Source organism: Anomaloglossus baeobatrachus, chromosome 4 (genome assembly GCF_048569485.1).
Source record: "Anomaloglossus baeobatrachus isolate aAnoBae1 chromosome 4, aAnoBae1.hap1, whole genome shotgun sequence".
NCBI lineage: Eukaryota > Metazoa > Chordata > Amphibia > Anura > Aromobatidae > Anomaloglossus > Anomaloglossus baeobatrachus.
The window spans coordinates 682122818-682144989 of record NC_134356.1 but is presented as its reverse complement, the minus strand read 5'-3'; the positions used below and the strand labels follow the sequence as shown (position 1 = coordinate 682144989).

Here is a 22172-nt window from a genome sequence, read left to right as displayed (position 1 = left end):
GGGTGGCATAATGTACAGTAGCCGGGCCCCTCTTCTCTTTAATTCCAGGTACACTAACACTTTGGCGTTGCATTGATTTGTTTGTGAAACCAGTGGTACGGCCATTTCTCCAAAGGGTCCGAGGAACAGTTACCCAACACGACAACGCCAGGCCGCATGTTTTTCGTGCCTGCTTGGCCTAAATTTGCTATCATCGCCGTACCAGACATTTAAACATGTGAAATTAATTTGCCCTTTCACTCTAAAATACTGCTAACATCCTTCTTAAAGGGATCCTGTCAGGGGCAATATGCACCCAGAACCACGAGCAGTCCTGGCTGTATATCGCTAATCCCTGCCCTTCCCTGTATACACTAGCATAGATAAAGAGATCTTTAGAAAAAGGATTTCTAAAGATCATTTCTTATATGCTAATGACTCCAGGGACTAGTCGCAAGGGAGTTAGTTCCCTTGGCTAGTTGGCCCCCTTAGCTTGTTAGTACACCCCTGTGGGAGTACTACCATGCTAATAAATGCGCAGCTTCGCCGCACATACCTCAGTCCTGATGGAGGCTGGCGGACGATGGATGCGCACTTCACATAATCCGGAGTCCCGGGGACTTCCGCGACTTCCGTCAGGGGCCCCCAGGAGTTGACTCTAGGGACCCACAATACAGCTGTATGCAAATATCTGTAAGCCATAATCCCATTATAGTTGAGCATCGACCGTAATATACTGGAGGCTCCTGCACATCTACTGTTCATTATACTGTAAAATACAGCGGCAGGTCGGATGTGGGACCGCAGCTCCATTCATCCTCTTTGAGACGGCGACAAAAAGCCAAGAATAGCGCTTGTAGTCACTGAGGAAATGAATGGATCAGCGGTCGCGTCTAACATGAGCTCCAGTGAAATGGGGATAAAAATTCCCCATGCTGCCGAACAGTTTGAGTCACAGCCGTCGGACACCCACTGATCAATAAGCTATCACTTATCCTGTGGAGAGGCGCTTACTTGTTTTCACCGGAGAACCTCTGTAAGTGCATCTCTGCCTCTGTGTAATATCCACAGGACGGGGAAGGGTGAAACTTCCAAGTATTTAAACTCTAATGTAAATAATCTCCTAATTAATATGAAAGAGAACAAATTATATCCATACAGAACACAATCCACTATACCAAGACCAATAATAGCACATACAAGATACAAATAAGACTATACCATGACCAGACCACATAGTACCACTACATGGTGACCGACCGAATAAACCGAATAATACCAAATACAATGGACAAATACTGCAACACTCTGACCCGACCACATATTCCCACCTCATAGTGACCAAATAATACCACATACAAAAGAGAAATACAGCCACACCGTGAACAGACCACATATTACTAACTAGTGACTGCATAATATCACATACAAGGGACAAACCACACCATGACCAAGCCACATATTACCACCGTATAGCAACTGAATACCACATACAAGGGAGAAATGCCGCCAAACTGTGACCAGACCACATAGTGACTTAATAATACCATATGAGAGAAATACTGCCACACCGTGACCAGACCACATATTACCACCACATAGTGTCGAATAATACATCACTGATCATGAATAAATCCCACAATACTAGTAACACTAATATTACCACCATTATACACAGGAGCACTGTATATAGTGTATAGCAGGGGTGGGCAGTTAATTTTGCCAAGGGGCCATATGAGAGGTCGTGACTGGTGTGAAGGCCGATCCAACAGGCTGAAATTAATTTTGCTGAACATTAACATTACCATATTAATCATATTATTTTATATCAATATTAACTCCTTCAGTACAGGGCCAATTTCCTTTTTTGTGTTTTCCTTCTTTCATCCCCTTCTTTTCAGAGCCATCACTTTTTTTTATTTTTCTGTCCACATATACATATGAGGCTTGTTCACACCGTGTGCAGAATTATTAGGCAAGTTGTATTTTAGAGGATTTTGTTTTATTATTGATCAACAACTATGTTCTCAATCAACCCAAAACACTCATAAATATCAAAGCTTAATAATTTTGGCAGTTGGAGTGTTTTTTTTTTAGATTTGGTATGTTAGGAGGATCTGATTGTGCAGGTGACTATTACTGTGCAGAATTATTAGGCAACTTAATAAAAAACAAATCTATTCCCATCTCACTTGTTTATTTTCACCAGGTAAACCAATATAACTGCACAACATTTAGAAATAAACATTTCTGACATGCAAAAACAAAACCCCAAAAAATTAGTGCCCAATATAGCCCCCTTTCTTTCTGATGACACTTAGCAGCCTCCATCCATAGATTCTGTCATTGCTTGATCTGTTTACGATCCACATTGCGTGCAGCAGCCACCACAGCCTCCAGACACTGCTCCCAGAGGTGCACTGTTTACCCTCCCTGTAGATCCTACATTTTATGAGGAACCACAGGTTCTCTATGGGGTTCAGATCAGGTGAACAAGGGGGCCATGTAATTATTTGTTCATCTTTTAGACCTTTACTGGCCAGCCACACTGTGGAGTAGTTGGATGCATGTGATGGAGCATTGTCCTGCATGAACATCATGTTTTTCTTGAACGATAGTGACTTCTTCCTGTACCACTTCTTGAAGAAGTTGTCTTCCAGAAACTGGCAGTAGGTCTGGGAGTTGAGCTTCACTCCATCCTCAACCCGAAAAGGTCCCACAAGTTGATCTTTGATGATCCCAGCCCATACCAGTGCCTACCTCCACCTTGCTGGCGTCTGAGTCGGAGTGGAGCTCTCTGCCCTTTACTGATCCAGCCTCTGGCCCATCCATCTGGCCCATCAAGAGTCACTCTCATTTCATCAGTCCATAAAACCTGTGAAAAATTAGTCTTCAGATATTTCTTGGCCCAGTCTTGATGTATCTTATGTTTCTTGGTCAGAGGTGGTGGTTTTTCAGCCTTCCTTACCTTGGCCTGTCCCTGAGTATGGCACACCTTGTGCTTTTTGATACTCCAGTAACGTTGCAGCTCTGAAATATGGCCAAACTGGTGGCAAATGGGATCTTGCAGCTTCATGCTTGATTTTCCTCAATTCATGGGCAGTTATTTTGCACCTTTTTTTGCCCAACACGCTTCTTGCGACCCTGTTGGCTATTTGCCATGAAACGCTTGATTGTTCGATGATCACGCTTCAAAAGTTTGGCAATTTCAAGACTGCTGCATCCCTCTGCAAGACATCTCACAATTGTGGACTTTTCAGAGCCCGTCCAATGTCTCTTCTGACCCATTTTGCCAAAGGAAAGGAAGATACCTAATATGTAAGCCCCCCTTATATAGGGTGTTGATGTCATTACACCAAACCCCTCCTCATTACAGAGATGCACATCACCTGATCACCTGATTTACTTAATTGGTAGTTGGCTCTCAGCCTATACAGCGGAGTAGGACGACATGTATAAAAAGCATCATGTGATCAAAATACTCATTTGCCTAATAATTGTGCACACACTGTAATGTACTTTGCAGTAAGTATTTGAATTGTAATGTGCTGCCGAATTTGTCAGTGCCATAGAGATAAAATGATTACTTATCTACCCCCAGTGCTGAATTCACAGCTACACAGCTCAGCGGTGCTGTATAATGTCCTCCATGCTGCTGCTTTTTTTTACAGCTACACTGTTCAGTACTTCCCTATAATGACTTCTTTGTACTACTGTACATTATAGTAAGTGTTTGACAATGACTTGTAATGTGCTGCCGAATATATCAGCGCAATAGAGATAAAATGATTACATATCTTATTCCAGTGCTGGATTCACAGCTACACAGCTCAGCAGTGCTGTATAATGTCCTCCATGCTGCTGCTGCTGCTGAACATGTGCTATGTAAAGACAGCAGAGCAGGAATCCCTCATGTTTTTGTGTGCAGGTCTATGGGAGACATGGTAGCAGCCAGTTTCCACCCACTAGCTCAGAAACAACTGAACATGAGTGACCCGACACTAGAGTATTATTGCTGTGCACAACGTTTGAATCTTGCTAATTAGCCGCCATTAGAAAGACGAAAATCAATCAGATGGTCCTTAAGAATTAAAAAGCAATTAGGATACAGCAGATGGAGGAAAGCAGCAGCCGCAGCGCTCAGTCATTTTTTTTTTTTGCATGTTTTTGTTATGGGATATATGAGCTTGTTGACGGGCAGCGTGGAAAAAATAAGGGCTGATGAAGAGACAGGTAGAAACGTCGTCCTTTATTAGCTGATGGAACACAAGGACCCCCTCACTCACAAGATGTCTCATGTTTGTATTCAGGAGTGGTGGGATCCCTCCGCTCTCTCCCGCTGCCGATCGACAACCTTCTTCCTATAGTCAGCGGCTTAAAGGGGTGGTCTCATCTTCCAAAATGCGTAAATTTACCCCTTACTAAAAATCCTCTAAGTTCTCCAGAATTTTTAATTCTATTGTTTACTGCTCGTTGCCTAGGTTACCGACCACCACTACAATAACAAATCTTGTCTTCAGGAAGCGACTGAGCGCCCCCTAGTGGCAGCGGCAGGTAGTAAAGAATGTCATCACTTGTCTTCTGAGGCTGTGAAGGGCATGTGGTTCTCTAATCCTCCTTATGTCTTGGATTTCTCATAGTCGGAGGCGCACTTTAAGACTTTCTCGTTCTGCGAGTGTCATCCTATTCTTTCTCAGCCCCTGGAGAATACTTATAGCCAATTTGGCTGACACAATGCACACGTCTCAGCTCAGATGTAATGAGTTATGTGTGACTGCTTAATTTGCAAGTATAATGGGCCCTGGTAATCCATCTACCTGGCAATTAGCCACCGAGTGTTTTTTTTTTCTTTCCATTTTTATTATACCATGGTGGCTATGAATAAGCTAGAATCGGACATTCGGGCTTCCCGGACCACAAATGGTGTCCGGCGCATGCCCCCTATGTGTACAGATCTACCCTTCATCCAGGGGCCCTAGCTCCATGTGATTTGACCCGTTATGTAGCAGACGGACAAACATGGCACCGTGGGCCATGAGGGATAATATTATTTCTGACCGTTGTATAACTTGTATCCTGCATGTTCAGAAGTTTTTCCCTCCGCAGGCTTTATCTCAAATTTTCAGTTGTCTCTGAGCCAGTGGGTGAAGACTAGCTGCTATGATGTCTCCCATACACAGCACACACATAAGGGATCCCTGCTCTCCTATTTCTATATAGCACATTCAAAAGCAGTTGTTGCAGCATGCAGGACATTATACAGGAAAATGGAGCTGTGTGGGTGTGCATACAGCTCCGGGATAAGCTAAATTACTCACTAACTGGATCTGCCTTTTTCTTTTGTCCTTCTCTTCCTCTACCCTCCTCTCTCCATAGAGTATATAATATACACTGTAACTTGACCCCTTACTGTGCTGCCTGAGTCTTTTTCCTGTCTGTTGCTTCTATAATTTTTAGTTGTCTCTGAGCTACTGGGTGAAGACTCGCTGTTGTGATGTCTCCAATACACAACACACACAGACACAAGGGATCCCTGCTCCCCTATTTCTATATAGTACATATTGGAAAGCAGTTGTTGCAGCATGGAGGATGTTAAACAGGAAAATTGAGCTGTGTGGCTGTGCATACAGCTCTGAGATAAGCTAAATTACTCACTAACTGCAGCAGGGTCTGCCTTTCTTGCCTCCTTCTTTCTTTTATTTATTTTCCTTCACTCTTCCCTCTCCATATAGTACAGTATGTTCTGAAACTTGACCCCTCACTGTGCTGTGCTGTCAGTCCATCTTGCAGATTTGAGTGTCCTTCCTCTTTCCAAAATCTATAATTTTCAGTTGTCTCTGTGCTAGTGGGTGGAGAGTAGCTGCTATTATGTCTCCCATACACGGTTTTGAGAGGTCCCTGCTCTCCTATTTCTATATAGCACATATTTGAAAGCAGTTGTTGCAGCATGGAGGACATTATACATGAAAACTGAGCTGTGCAGCTGTGCATACAGCTACGGGATAAGCTAAATTACTCACTAACTGGATCTGCCTTTTTCCCTACTCTTCCTCTACCTCCTCTCTCCATAGAGTATATAATATGTTCTGCAACGTGTTCCCTCACTCTGCTGCCTGAATCTTTTTCCTGTCTGTAGAATTTATAATGTTTAGTTGTCTCTGTGCTAGTGGATGGAGAGTAGCAGGTATTATGTCTCCCATACACGGATATGAGAGATCCCTGCTCTCCTATTTCTACATAGCACATATTTTAAAGCAGTTGTTGCAGCATGGAGGACATTATACATGAAAACTGAGCTGTGTGTCTGTGCATACAGCTCTGGGAGAAGCTTAATTACTCACTAACTGCAGCAGTATCTGCCTTTATTGTCTCCCTCTTTCTTTTTTTGATTTTTTTTTTTTTATCCTTCCTCCTGGAGTACATATGCTCTGTGGCTTGACCCCTCACTGTGCTGTCGGTCCATCTTGCGGATTTGACTGTCCTTCCTCTGTGCTCAGAATCTATAATTTTCAGTTGTCTCTGAGCTACTGGGTGGAGAGTAGCTACTACGGTATTATGTCTCACATACATTGACATAAGGGATCCCTGCTCGCCTATTTCTATGTAGCACATGTTCATAAGTAGTTGCAGCATGGAGAACATTATAAAGGAAAACTGAGCTGTGTAGCTGTGCATACAGCTCCGGGATAAGCTAAATTACTAACTGCAGAAGGATCTGCCTGTATTGTCTGCCTCTTACCTTTTTTTTTTTTTTTAATTATTCCTTCACTTATCCCTCTCCATTAAGTACCATATGTTCTGTAACTTGACTCCTCACTGTGTTGCCTGATTTCAGTTGTCCCTGAGCTACTGGGTGGAGAGTAGCTACTTTTATGTCTTACATACACGGACATAAGAGATCCCTGCTCTCCTATTTCTATATAGCACATATGTGAAAGCAGTTGTTGCAGCATGGAGGACCTTATACAGGAAAACTGAGCTGTGTAGCTGTGCATACAGCTCTGGGAGAATTAATTACACACTAACTGGATCTGCCTGTTTGTCTTTCTTTTTCTTTTTTCCTACTCCCTCTACCCTCCTCTCTCCATAGAGTATAATATGCTCTGCAACTTGACCCCTCTGCTGCATGAGTCTTTTTCCTGTCTGCAGAATCTGTAATTTTCAGTTGTCTCTGAGCTACTAGGTGGAGAGTAGCTGTTATTATGTCTCTCATACATGGACATGAGGGATTCCTGCTATCCTATTTCTATATAGCACATATTTGAAAGCAGTTGTTTCAGAATGGAGGACATTATACATGAAAACTGAGCTGTGTGGCTGTGCATACAGCTCCGGGATAAGCTAAATTACTCACTACCTTCAGCAGTATCTGCATATATTGTCTCCATCTTTCTTTTTTTGATTCGCCCTTCACTCATCCCTCTCCATAAAGTACAGTATGTTCTGTAACTTGTCCCCTCACTGTGTTGCCGGAGTCTCGTTCCTCTCTGCAGTATCTATAATTTTCAGTTGTCCCTGAGCTACTGGGTGGAGAGTAGCTACTATTATGTCTTACATACACGGACATAAGGGATCCCTGCTCTCCTATTTCTACATAGCACATATATGAAAGCAGTTATTGCATGGAGGACATTATACATGAAAACTGAGCTGTGTAGCTGTGCATACAGCTCTGGGATAAGCTAAATTACTAAGTGGATCTGCCTGTATTGTCTGCCTTTTCTGTGTTTTCTTACTCTTCCTCTACTCTCCTCTCTCCATAGAGTATAATATGCTCTGTAACTTGTCCCCTCACTGTTCTGCCTGAGTCTCTTTCCTTTCTGCAGAATCTACAATTTTCAATTGTCTCTGAGCTACTGGGTGGAGAGTAGCTGCTATTATGTCTCTCATACATGGACATGAGGGCTTCTGCTCTCCTTTTTGTATGCAGCTCATGTTCAGAAGTAGCAGTAGCAGCATAGGGTATATTACAGGAAATATATATATATATATATATATATATATATATATATATATATATATATATATATATATATATATATATACAGGAAAACTAAGCTGTGTGGCTGTGCATACAGCTCTGGAATAATCACTAACAGCAGCAGGATCTGCCTGTATTGTCTGCCTCTGCCAGTTTTCTCTCTCCCGCTACCCTCCCCTCTCCATACACTATAATATGCTCTGTAACGGGACCCCTGACTGTGCTGTCAGTCCATCTGGCGGATTTGAGAGTCCTTCCTCTGCAGAATCTATAATTTTCAGTTGTCTCTGAGCTACTGAATGGAAAGTAGTCGTTATTATTTCTCCCATACACGGACATGAGGGATCTTTGCTTTCCTACTTCTATGTAGGGCTTGTTCAGATGCAGCAGTAGCAGCATGGGGTATATTATACAGGAAAACACTGAGCGGTGTGTCTGTGAATGCAGCTCTGGGATAAGAGAAATTACTCACTGCAGCAGGATCTGCTTGTCTTGTCTGCCACTACCTTTTTTTGATTCTTCCTTCACCCTTCCCTTCTCCATACAGTAATATTGTCTGTAACTTGACCCCTCACTGTGCTGCCGGTCCAACTTGCTGATTTAAGTGTCATCCCTCTCTGCAGACTTTATAATTTCCAGTTGTCTCTGAGCTATTGAGTGGTGACTTCCTGCTGAGGTGTTACCTATAGACAAAACAAACAGATATGAGGGATTCCTGCTCTCCTTTCTCTATGTGGCACCTATACAGAAGTCACAGCAGCTTGGAGAACATCATACATCAGTACTGAGCAGCGCAGCCGTGAATCAAGCTCCAGGATGAGATAAAACACTTACTAGATGGCATCAGCTTCGACGGTGATTCTTTCCCTTTCACGTTACTCCTGTCACACGGAGTTTTGCACAAACTGCGCCGACTGTCGTGGAGACGTCGGGCTCTGTTCACACTCCGCCCGATGGTTTCTCTGGTGTCTGGGATCAACACAGGCAGACTCGGGTGTCGACCTGCTGTGTGCTAATTCGTAGGCAGGCTGGCGGGAGTTAATCTCTGCTAGTCTGCTTGTTAGGCTCCTGTGATCACATGTGGTGGGGAAGCCAATCACATCTGCTCCCCTCCTATTTATGCTTGATGAAATCTTCTACCCATGCCAGCTATAGTTTACTCTCTGGTGGTCTTTGAGCTTTTGTGTCCCAGACTTTCTGGTGAAAGTGTTGCTTTTTGCTTGGAGTGGTTGTGAAGTTTACCCCTGTCATCTTGTAGTTTCCTTCCTGCTCTTGTTTTCCTCCTAATCTGTTATTGTCTTTAAATTTTGTGTGTGTGTGTGTGTGCGTGTGTGTGTGTGTGTGTTGAGTGACAGAGTTTTGGTTTCCCCTGTCTGTCTATTTTTGTGGGTTTCATCATACTGGTGTCCGGTCCCTCCCTGGGGAATGGGTATCAGATCAGGACTGATCAGGAACAGGGCCAGGAAGGAGACTCGGGCATCTCCACCATCAGGAGTATCCTTCATCTCCCCTACACAGATACAGAACCAGGAAGTAAAACTTGTACTCTCTCTTTTTTTTTTTTTAACTTTTATTTACCTTTTACAGGAAAGCGATGATGACCTTAAGTCATCAGGGATAGTATAGGGCCCCCTAGTTTGAGGGTCAACATAGGAACCCTGGTTTCCCAGACTTTCTGGTGAAACTGTTGCTTTTTGCTTGGAGTGGTTGTGAAGTTTACCCATGTCGTCTTGTAGTTTCCTCCCTGCTCTTGTTTTTCTCCTAATCTGTTATTGTCTTTACCTTTATGTGTGTGTGTGCGTGCTGAGTGACAGAGCTTTGGTTTCCCCTGTCTGTCTATTTTTGTGGGTTTCATCATACTCCTGTCTGGTCCCTCCCTGGGGAAGGGGTATCAGATCAGGACTGGTCAGGAACAGGGCCAGGAAGGAGACTCGGGCATCTCCACCATCAGGAGTATCCTTCATCTCTCTTACACAGATACAGAACCAGGAAGAACAACTTTTACTCTTCTTTTTTTTAACTTTTATCTACCTTTTATAGGAAAGTGATGATGACCCTAAATCATCAGGGATAGCATAGCGCCCCCTAGTTTGAGGGTCAGCATAGGAACCCTGGTTTCCTGCTATCTCATAGTCATTGTGACTACCTCCTCTCCACTGACTTCTATGAGTAGTTACAATCTGATCCCTCAGTGGCAATATTTTATGAGCAAGAGGTATTTTCTAGCAGTTTTTTCAAAGAAACTGATTCGTTCACAAGGTATGAAAAGGAGAGGTGGCTCATAAGTGGAAAAAGAAACCGATTTCTCACAGAAATATTACAAAATGTATTAGCTTGTACTATTGAGCTTTTGTAATTCTTTAAAATCTCTTATTTTTTTTTTTTTAGCAGACGATGAAGAGTTGTCTCCAGTTCCTTCTCCCGAGATCATCGTCAAGAAAAAAAGGGGACCTAAGAAGAAAGACAAAAGCAAAGAAAGAGCACCACGAGTCATAAAGGAGCGGAAACGCAAAAAGCCTGTGAGGAATTTCATTCTTGTTCTCATGACATGTTCTGTAAATTGTAACTTTTACGACACAAAACTGGCATTGGAGAAATGATAAATTTGGTGACCTTTCTTTAAAAATGACTGAGAGGGTGTTAACATGAGAAAACGTTTCTGTAAACACCCTGCCCCCTTCCCCCAGGGTCACTGGAAGGCTATACAGGCAGATACACGTCAGTGGCAAATTGTATTCTCTCTTCCTGATTTTACCTGCAGCTTTGTCTCCCCTACACAGATACAGAACCAGGAAGTAAAACTTTCACTCCTTTTTTTTTTTTTTTACCCCACACAGATACAGAACCAGGAAGTAAAACTTTTACTCTGTTCTTTTTTGTACCCAACGCAGATACAATACAAGGAAGAAACACTTTTACTTTTTTTTTTTACCCTACACAGATACAGAACCAGGAAGTAAAACAGATACAGAAACAGGAAGTAAAATGTTTACTTCTTTTTTTTTTTTACCTTTATCTACCTTTTACAGGAAAGCGATGACGACCTTAAATGGGACGAGGGGATCGCAGATCATGTCTCTCAGGATAGCGACTTTGAGGCTGGTGGAAAGAAAAGAAAAAAGAAACACAAAGAAAAGAAAGAGAGGAAAACCAAAAAGAGGAAGAAAGAGGAGGTGGTGGAAGAGCGCAAGGTTGGTTCCCTGAGCTCTGCGGTCAGTGCTTGTCAGGAGAAGCGCTGCATGGTGCACGGGTCAGTAATACGTGTCCACGCTTCTTATATCCTCTCAGGTGGAGCAGAAGTCCTCCGCGGTGCTGCTGGCCAGCTGGGGCCTGGAGGACGTGGATCACGTGTTTACAGAGGACGATTATCACACCCTAACAAACTACAAAGCCTTCAGCCAGTTCATGAGGTACTGGGGTGACTGTCCTGCTCTATATATGTCACCGTCACCTTCCGGGGAGCACACTCCTGTATATGTCTCTGTATCACCCTGCTATAGAAGGGGCAATCTCATAGCTTCAGTCTGTCTGTATCACCCTGCAGTGGGAGGAGACTCATAGCTCCTCCTATTACCCTGCAGGGGGAGGAGACTCATAGCTCTTCCTAGCACCCTGCAGGGGGAGGAGACTCATAGCTCTTCCTAGCACCCTGCAGGGGGAGGAGACTCATAGCTGTTATAGAGGGAGTAGACTCATAGAGCCTCGTACCTGTCCATGTCTCTATATCGAGAGGGCAGAGCACTCTCCGTATTGTGTCTATCATGGTATCACCTTGCGTTGGGTGGTGCAGACTCATTGCTACTTTTTCTATATGTCACCCTTCAGTGGGCGGGGCTAGTTCTATATGTCACCCTTCAGTGGGTGTGGCTAATTCTATATGTCACCCTTCAGTGGGCGGGGCTAGTTCTGTGTCACCCGTCAGTGGGCGTGGCTAGTTCTGTGTCACCCGTCAGTGGGCGTGGCTAGTTGTATGTGTCACCCGTTAGTGGGCGGTGCTTGTGCGTTGTACTGGCACTGTCTTTTTCTGTCCGTAACGGCTCAGGTGTAAATCTCGCTTCTGTCACATTGCCGCTCTTGAGTTGTGGCTTCTGTCTTCCTCACTCTATGGATGTCTTCGGCTTTTGTTTCCCTGCATAATGTCGCCCTGTAATTAGAGGGATAGACCCATGGCTTTTTGTCACTGTGTACCTTTAGGCCTCTCATTGCCAAGAAGAACCCCAAAATTCCAATGTCCAAGATGATGACCATTCTGGGTGCCAAGTGGCGGGAATTTAGTGCCAACAACCCTTTCAAGTCGTCCCCTGCGGCAGTGGCAGCGGCGGCGGCAGCGGCTGCAGCGGCGGTGGCCGAGCAAGTGACCATCACCCTCCCTGCTTCTGCCAACGTTCCCCCAGCAGTGCCAATCCGCAGAGCCAAGACCAAGGAGGGCAAGGGTGAGCCCTGAGGAGCAGCTGGTCCATGGCAAAAGCATGACGAGCCCCTTTATGATACCTCTTTGGCCATTCCTGCAGAGCATTGCCACCCCAGCCCCCATGTCTACTCTCCAGATCATCAGCTCATTGTTATCTCTGTCTCAGGCCCAGGGCACAAGAAGCCTTACAAGAGCACCCGGATGTCCGAGCCCAAGAGGAAGCCCGGCAAGAAGAAGATGGCCCTGCTGAAGATTAAGCTGGGTGGTGTGAAACGGAAAGCCGGCAGCTCGGTACGTTCACCGGTGGATCGGTGTCCTGGAGGTCCCCCCTATGCTCTACTGCAGAGATAAGGGGCTCACAGGCACTGCCCGTCCCCGAATCTCTGTGTGTGGATGTTTTATACACACTTACTAAATTTTTAGCAATCTAGTAAATTGATTCAGACGACCCCTCAAAATTATATAGGACCATAGACCCCCAAAACTCATTCAAAAGCCCTAAAATTATTTTTTACCCTTCGATTAGTCCCTAAGATGAATCAGGACTCCAGAAGAAACCAGTAAAATTATGAGCGTCCGATCCTGCCCATGACCCCTAAAATTAATAAGATCCCCAAAATTAGATTGTGAAACTCAGACCAGACCCCTAAAATAATTCAGATTTGTAGACCCTAAATATAAAATGGCCCCTAGATCAATCTCTCAAAATTATTCAGACCAAAAATCAGATTCCAAAAATTATTCAGACCCTCAACCTAGTTATTATGACAGAACTCCATATAATTAATTATGGTCACAGAGAAGACCCCTAAAGTTAACTTTGGCCGCAGAGAAGCTTCTGAAGTAAATCAGGTGGTCCTCCAAACCAAACGTCTAATTAATCAATCTGCAGACCAGACCCCTAAAATTAATTTGGAGCCCAAGCCAAACCCCTATTAGTTCAGATCTGACCCCTATCAGTTTGGAGTTCAGATCTGACCCCTATCAGTTTGGAGTTCAGACCAGACCCCTATTAGTTTGGAGTTCAGACGAGACCCCTATTAGTTTGGAGTTCAGACGAGACCCCTATTAGTTTGGAGTTCAGACGAGACCCCTATTAGTTTGGAGTTCAGACGAGACCCCTATTAGTTTGGAGTTCTGACGAGACCCCTATTAGTTTGGAGTTCAGACGAGACCCCTATTAGTTTGGAGTTCAGACGAGACCCCTATTAGTTTGGAGTTCAGATCTGACCCCTATCAGTTTGGAGTTCAGACGAGACCCCTATCAGTTTGGAGTTCAGATCTGACCCCTATCAGTTTGGAGTTCAGATCTGACCCCTATCAGTTTGGAGTTCAGATCTGACCCCTGTCAGTTTGGAGTTCAGATCTGACCCCTATCAGTTTGGAGTTCAGACCAGACCCCTATCAGTTTGGAGTTCAGACCAGACCCCTATTAGTTTGGAGTTCAGACCAGACCCCTATCAGTTTGGAGTTCAGACCAGACCCCTATTAGTTTGGAGTTCAGACCAGACCCCTATTAGTTTGGAGTTCAGACCAGACCCCTATTAGTTTGGAGTTCAGACCAGACCCCTATTAGTTTGGAGTTCAGACGAGACCCCTATTAGTTTGGAGTTCAGACGAGACCCCTATTAGTTTGGAGTTCAGACGAGACCCCTATTAGTTTGGAGTTCAGACGAGACCCCTATTAGTTTGGAGTTCAGACGAGACCCCTATTAGTTTGGAGTTCAGACGAGACCCCTATTAGTTTGGAGTTCAGACGAGACCCCTATTAGTTTGGAGTTCAGACGAGACCCCTATTAGTTTGGAGTTCAGACGAGACCCCTATTAGTTTGGAGTTCAGACGAGACCCCTATTAGTTTGGAGTTCAGACGAGACCCCTATTAGTTTGGAGTTCAGACGAGACCCCTATTAGTTTGGAGTTCAGACGAGACCCCTATTAGTTTGGAGTTCAGACGAGACCCCTATTAGTTTGGAGTTCAGACGAGACCCCTATTAGTTTGGAGTTCAGACGAGACCCCTATTAGTTTGGAGTTCAGACGAGACCCCTATTAGTTTGGAGTTCAGACGAGACCCCTATTAGTTTGGAGTTCAGACGAGACCCCTATTAGTTTGGAGTTCAGACGAGACCCCTATTAGTTTGGAGTTCAGACGAGACCCCTATTAGTTTGGAGTTCAGACGAGACCCCTATTAGTTTGGAGTTCAGACGAGACCCCTATTAGTTTGGAGTTCAGACGAGACCCCTATTAGTTTGGAGTTCAGACGAGACCCCTATTAGTTTGGAGTTCAGACGAGACCCCTATTAGTTTGGAGTTCAGACGAGACCCCTATTAGTTTGGAGTTCAGACGAGACCCCTATTAGTTTGGAGTTCAGACCAGACCCCTTTTAGTTTGGAGTTCAGACGAGACCCCTGTTAGTTCGAAGCCCAGATCTGACCTCTATTAGTTCGGAGCCCAGACCAGACCCCTAAAATAATTGATATTCTTTAAATTAATGGAACCCAAGATCAGATCCTTAAAATTAATTCTGTGCCCAGACCGAATCCCTAAAATTAATCAAACTTTAGTCCAGAGCCATGAAAGTATCGAAACACCCAGAGCAGATCAAAATTACTTAGATCCCAGGTGAGACCCCCAGAGCAGACCATTAAAATGAATCAAACCCCCCAGACCAGACCCCTACGAATTATTAGGACTCAAGAGAAAAACCATAAAATTGGTGCTGTCCCCAAAGTATAATCCTAAAATTGATCGGACCCCCGAAATTACCTTGGAGCCCAGTCCAAACCTACAAATATAATTCAGACCTCTACAATGAATCCACACCTCTGACCAGACCCTCATAGTAATTCAGGCCTTTGGTAACAGAAGCGTATTGTGAAGGACGGCAGATGTATAAGTCGTTTCTGTCACTGTGTCCCCGCAGAGCGAGGAGATGGAGCCCCCAGAAGTGTCCGACCAGGAGAACTCCAGCGTCCACAGCTCCTCCGCCCCGTCAGACAGCTCAGGACGAGTAAAGAGAAAGCGAGGGAGGCCGGCCGGGAAAAAGAAGAAGAAAGGTAAAATGTGGAGAGGTGAGAGAACCGGAGAGGAAGCCGCCGGTAGATGGCGACGCATAAAAAATCAAGGACGGCTCATGGTTGTGGCCATTAGATAGATGTGGTCGACGCTTTCTCAGTCCAGAAACTTCTCACTTTCTCTTTTTTTTTTCATTTTAGTTGTTGTGGAGGAAGGAATCTCCGCGGGCGAGGGCTACGAAACAGACCACCAGGACTACTGCGAGGTCTGCCAGCAAGGTGGAGAGATCATCCTGTGCGACACCTGTCCCCGGGCTTATCACCTGGTGTGCCTAGAGCCAGAATTAGAGCGAGCCCCTCAGGGCAAGTGGAGCTGCCCCCATTGTGTAAGTGACAGGGCTGGCCAGTCATTTTCCTTTGCTGCACATTTTTGTTTTATGTTTCTTCTTTCGCATTTTCTATGTTTCGTTTCTTTCACACTTTCCATGTCCACTTAGCCATATTTCATAAGGCTTTATTTTAAAAGATAAGTTGAAAGATGCACTTACAGCTTCTCAGCCTTCACTGTTTTTAATGCTTAGCATCACCCTCCCCTGGTTGATTGACATATTGTTTGCACTGACCTGTCTGTCAGCCAGAGGCGGGTGCTACAAGGGAGAAAAGACAGCATGAGGCTGAGAAGCTGTAAGTGCATCTTCATGAGCCAATGCACTTCCAGACATAACATCAAAACTGGATCATTTTCCCTTCCCGTCGCAGTTTTTATGGCGTTTCTTCTTTCTCACTTTCTATGTTTTTTTTCTTCTTTCACACTTTCCATGTCCACTGATCCATATGAAGACTTTATATAATTATTATATTATAAAAGATAAGCCGGACGATGCACTTACAGCTTCTCAGCCTTCACTGTTTTTCCTGCCTAGCAGCCCAATTCTCTGGTTGATTGACAGGTTGTTTGCTCTGGTACATGGCCACTGACCTGTTAATCAGCCAGGGAAGGGTGCTAAAGGGAGAAAAGACAGCCTGAGGCTGAGAAGCTGTAAGTGCATCTTCACTACCCAATGCACTTCCAGACACAATGTCAAAACGGGATGATTTTCGCTTCCCCCCCCCGCAGTTTTTTTTTGTTTCTTCTTTCACAATTTCTACGTTTTGTTTCTTCTTTCACACTTTCTAAGTCCACTGATCCATTTGAAGCCTTTACCTTCCCACCGCAGTTTTTGTTGCATTTCTTCTATCACACTTTCTATGTTTTGTTTCTTCTTTCGCACTTTCCATGTCCACTGATCCATATGAACACTTTATATTAAAAGATAAGCCGGACGATGCACTTACAGCTTCTTAGCCTTCACTGTTTTTCCTGCCTAGCAGCCCAATTTTCTTTTTGATTGACAGGTTGTTTGCTCTGGTACACGACCACTGACCTGTGAATCAGCCAGAGGAGGGTGCTAAAGGGAGAAAAGAAAGCCTGAGGCTGAGAAGCTGTAAGTGCATCTTCACTACCCAATGCACTTCCAGACACAATGTCAAAACGGGATAATTTTCCCTTCCCGCCGCAGTTTTTTTTTGTTTCTTCTTTCACACTTTCTATGTTTTGTTTCTCCTTTCGCACTATGTCCACTGATCCATATGCATACTTTACTTTCCCACCGCAGTTTTTTTGCTTTTGTTCCTTCTCCTTTTCTATGTTTTGTTTCTTCTTTCGTACTTTCCATGTCCACTGATCCATATGAACACTTTATATTAAAAGATAAGCCGGACGATGCACTTACAGCTTCTCAGCCTTCACTGTTTTTTTCCTGCCTAGCCGCATTATTTTTTGCATTTCTTCTTTCACCCTTTCTATGTTTTGTTTCTTCTTTCACACTTTCCATGTCCACTGATCCAAATGAAGACTTTATATTAAAAGATAAGCTGGACGATGCACTTACAGCTTCTCAGCCTTCACTGTTTTTCTTTATCGTTCCTTTGGGAGACCCAGACCATGGGTGTTTAGCTTCTGCCTCCGGAGGACACACAAAGTACTACACTTAAAAGTGTAGCTCCTCCCTCTGAGCTTATACACCCCCTGGTAGCAAGTCCTAGCCAGTTTATTGCTTTGTGTCAGGAGGCATCCATCCACACATGCATTCTCATCTGATTTGTTTGACTTTTGGAAAGAGTTTGAAGAAAAGCGGGTCCATGTCTGGACTCCCGGCATGTCCCTTCTCACCCCACTGTGTCGGCGGTGTTGTTAAGGTTGATTTACAAGGCTGCAGCCTTACATGCCGCGCTCCTTCACCATCCCTTCTGGGCTCTGGCTTGAAGTGGGAGCCAGCACGGTCTCCATGCCTGGCAGGAGTCCGGTCTCCATCCACAGCCCCTTGAGGATTCTGTTGGACCGGAGCACTCATCCCCAGGGACATGGCCCTGCGTCTCAGCAGCTAAGTACCTGAGACGTTTATGTTGGGGGTCCCGGTTCTTTATTGTAAGGGGAGAGTATGCTGTATGTGATTGTTTTAACTTTTCCGGCGGGTTCTCTAGCTTTTGAATGAGAACCGCGCCGATGGTGCCTGCTTGTCGGCCTCGCCGCTTAAATTTAGGCACTGGCTTCGCCAGAGGCCTAGTTTCATTTTCCTGCCCTCACATGTCACTCATGCAGAGGGACAGGTTCGGCTCCTCCCGGCGGCCGTTCTACACAGGGGAGGGACACTCCCCACTGCTGGGGCGTCCCTCCTTCCCTGCAGGTCTCTATAGCCCTCCAGTTCCCGCTCTTTTATAGGAACGCCCCTAGTCCCGCCCCCTCTCTTCGCTCCGTGGGCCATTTCTCAGGCAGAGTTCACTCTGCTCTTGGACATCCTGCATTCTGCATCTCTGCTGAGGTGCTGCGACTGGGGGACCGGGCTTCGGGATCTGGAGGGCACATAACACCGCGCTCAGCGGTCTGGTAAGCCACAGCCGGTCTCCGGTTGTGGACCTCTGTATATTCTCCCTGGGGTTCATTCTCTGCAAAGCCTCCACTCCAGCAGCATGTCTCACACAAGGAGCAAGGCTCCAAAGCTTTATTCTACATGCACTGCATGTAAGCTCCTGCTGCCTGAGCCGAGCACCTATCCACATTGTGATGGTTGCTCTAACTTGGCGGTGCCACAGCCTGGAGTCTCACCCCCAGTGGTCTCTCAGGCTGCTGCTGCACCTGTGACTGAACGCCCGGCCTTGGTAGAGTCCTTTTCTAGGTCCATATCCCAGTCATTTGCTGAGTCCATGGGGCTTTTGTCCAGGACTTTGATGAATATGCATCAGCCCCCCTCACAGGGTGCCTCTAATACTCTTGACAGAGGACTCCTATCCTCTGACCTCCGTCCATCGGAGCTCACGGAGGATTCATCATCTGATCCCAGACCCCGTCCTTCTAAGAGAAGGCGCAGGGTTTCCTCCCCCTCCCCATCCCACGGCTCTGTCTCAAGAGCTGACTCTCAAGATGAGGAGGATGCGCTCACTGGGGGCTCGGAGGCTATGTATCCCATCGATTTCTCTGAGGGTGACTCAGATCTTAGTGATTTGATTGCTTCTATTAATTCTGTACTGGATCTCAATCCGCCAGTATCAGAGGAGCAACCATCTCTGGCAGAAAAACATCAGTTTACCTCGCCTAAGAGTGAAGAGTGTGTTCTTTAACCACTCCAGTTTTCAGACCGCTGTGACCAAACCCAGGGCCTGCCCTGACAAACGCTTTCCAAACCGTGGTTCTGATGACCGGTTTCCCTTTCCACCTGAGGTGGTCAAGGAGTGGGCTCACTCCCCAAAGGTAGACCCTCCAGTGTCTAGGCTATCAGCCCGGACCGTTGTGTCGGTGGCTGACGGCACCTCACTTAAGGATTCCACTGACCGTCAGATTGACCTTCTGGCCAAATCTGTGTATGAAGCTGCGGGGGCCGCGTTTTCCCCGACTTTTGCAGCAGTGTGGGCTCTCAAAGCCATCTCTGCTTCTCTAGAGGAGATGCATTCCCTCACCAAGGAATCTATGCCTGAGATGGTTACCTTAACTGCTCAGGCTTCAGCTTTTTCATCTTATGCCATGTCTGCCATGCTAGAGGCTGCTCACCGCACTGTGGTGGCTTCAGCTAATTCCCTTGCTATCCGCAGGATCTTGTGGCTTCGAGAGTGGAAGGCAGATGCTTCGTCCAAGAAGTTTCTTGCTGGGCTCCCTTTTGCTGGTTCACGGCTGTTTGGTGAACAGCTGGATGAAATCATTAAAGAAGCTACTGGCGGGAAGAGTACTTCCATGCCACAAACCAAGACCAGGAAACCCGCCCAGGGTAGGAATCAATCGAGGTTTCGTTCCTTTCGTTCCTCCAACTGGTCATCCTCTAAGCCTTCCGCCTCGTTCGCTAACTCAGCCAAGGATCAGAAATCCAACTGGCACCCAAAAGCGCGTCCACAGAAGACCGCAGGAGGTTCTGCCACTAAGGCAGCTTCCTCATGACTCTCGGCCCGCTCCAGCCACGTCCTTAGTCGGTGGCAGGCTCCCCCACTTTGGCGACGCTTGGTTAAAGCAAGTCTCCGATCAGTGGGTGAGAGACATCATATCTCACGGCTACAGGATAGAATTCTCTTCCAGCCCTCCAAACAGATTTTTTCTCTCAACTCCCCCCTGCTCCAAGGCCGCCGCCTTCTCGCAGGCCGTGGCGTCCTTGCAGGCAAACGGAGTGATTGTCCCAGTTCCCGCTCAGGAACGGTTCAGAGGTTTTTACTCAAATCTCTTCCTAGTTCCAAAAAAGGACGGTACCTTCCGGCCCATCCTGGATCTCAAGCTTCTCAACAAGCATGTCCGGGTGCGGCATTTTCGCATGGAGTCTCTGTGATCAGTCATTGCCTCTATGAACCAAGGGGAGTTCCTGGCGTCCATCGACATCAGAGATGCCTATCTACATGTGCCAATCGCAGTGTCACATCAGCGTTGGTTACGTTTTGCGATAGGAGAGGATCATTTCCAATTCGTGGCTCTCCCCTTCGGGTTAGCCACGGCCCCTCGGGTATTCACCAAGGTCATGGCGGCAGTGATTGCGGTCCTGCACCTCCAGGGGTTAGCAGTGCTTCCTTATCTGGACGACCTTCTGGTCAAGGGTACATCCAGCGCAGACTGTCAGCGGAGTGTTTCGCTCACTCTCGCTACCCTAGCCCAATTCGGGTGGATTGTCAATCTTTCCAAATCCACTCTGACTCCGACCCAGAGTCTCACGTACCTAGGGATGCGGTTCGAGACTTTGCCGGCACTTGTGAAGTTGCCCTTAATCAAACAGCAGTCTCTCCGGCTAGCGGTGCGCTCTCTCCTGAGGCCCCGCCGTTATTCCCTCAGGCGCCTGATGCAGGTGCTGGGTCAAATGGTGGCCTCTATGGAGGCGGTTCCCTTTGCCCAGTTCCATCTGCGTCCTCTGCAGCTGGACATTCTCCGCTGTTGGGACAAGCGGCCTTCCTCCTTACAGAGGTTAGTGGCTCTGTCGCCACGGACCAGGAGCTCTCTTCAGTGGTGGCTTCGACCCCTCTCCCTGTCCCAAGGGCGCTCCTTCCTGACTCCGTCCTGGGTGATTCTCACCACGGATGGCAGCCTATCCGGCTGGGGAGCGGTACATCTCCACCACAGAGCACAGGGCACCTGGACTCCGTCCGAGTCAGCCCTTTCAATCAATGTGCTGGAAACCAGAGCTGTGCTTCTAGCTCTCCTAGCCTTTCACCACCTGTTGGCGGGCAGGCACATTCGAGTCCAGTCAGACAACGCGACAGCGGTTGCCTACATTAATCACCAAGGCGGGACACGCAGCCGCCTGGCAATGTTGGAGGTCCAACGCATTCTTCAATGGGCGGAGGACTCCAAGTCCACCATATCCGCAGTCCACATCCCTGGCGTAGAAAACTGGGAGGCAGATTATCTCAGCCGTCAATCCGTGGACGGTGGCGAGTGGTCCCTGCACCCGGCAGTGTTTCAGTCAATCTGCCGCAAGTGGGGCACTCCGGACGTGGACCTAATGGCATCCCGTCACAACAACAAGGTTCCGGTTTACGTGGCTCGCTCCCACGATCCTCAGGCCTTCGCCGCGGACGCTCTGGTTCAAGACTGGTCCCAGTTTCGTCTGTCCTACGTGTTTCCCCCTCTAGCTCTCTTGCCCAGAGTCCTGCGCAAGATCAGAATGGAGGGCCGTCGAGTCATCCTCATTGCACCGGACTGGCCCAGGCGAGCTTGGTATCCGGACCTGCTCCAACTGTCCGTGGAGATGCCGTGGCATCTTCCGGACCGTCCAGACCTGCTCTCGCAAGGTCCGTTTTTCCGCCCGAATTCTGCGGCACTCAAATTGACGGCGTGGCTCTTGAGTCCTGGATTTTGACGGCTTCTGGTATTCCTCCTGAAGTCATCTCCACTATGACTCGGGCCCGTAAGTCTTCCTCCGTCAAGATCTATCACAGGACTTGGAAAATTTTCCTGTCCTGGTGTCGCTCTTCCGGCCATTCTTCTTGGCCATTCTCGTTGCCGGCCCTTCTGTCTTTTTTTACAGTCCGGTCTGCAGCTAGGACTGTCCCTCAACTCTCTCAAGGGACAAGTCTCAGCTCTATCAGTGCTGTTCCAGTGGCGTCTCGCCCGGCTGGCTCAGGTCCGCACCTTCATGCAAGGTGCGTCTCACATCATTCCGCCTTATCGGCGGCCCTTGGATACCTGGGACCTTAACTTGGTCCTCACGGTATTTCCGAAACCCCCTTTCGAGCCCCTTAGGGAGGTTTCTTTGTATCGTCTTTCTCAAAAGGTGGCCTTTC

At 46.7% G+C, this 22172-nt stretch overlaps 1 protein-coding gene across 3 annotated transcripts in view; it reads left to right on the top strand.

Annotated features, from left to right (window-relative positions):
• The window catches only part of CHD3 (chromodomain helicase DNA binding protein 3), a 195727-nt gene that overhangs the window by 34721 nt on the left and 138834 nt on the right, over nt 1-22172 (top strand). The window contains exons 2-8 of one of the 3 annotated variants that reach the window (XM_075346709.1): nt 10352-10479; nt 10990-11151; nt 11249-11370; nt 12155-12393; nt 12538-12662; nt 15296-15443; nt 15588-15772. In XM_075346709.1, coding sequence (XP_075202824.1) covers nt 10352-10479; nt 10990-11151; nt 11249-11370; nt 12155-12393; nt 12538-12662; nt 15296-15443; nt 15588-15772 — 1109 coding nt within the window. Of the gene's footprint in view, nt 1-10348; nt 10480-10989; nt 11152-11248; nt 11371-12154; nt 12394-12537; nt 12663-15295; nt 15444-15587; nt 15773-22172 lie in introns of all 3 variants that reach the window. The other 2 variants (XM_075346710.1, XM_075346708.1) reach the window with 2 other exon arrangements.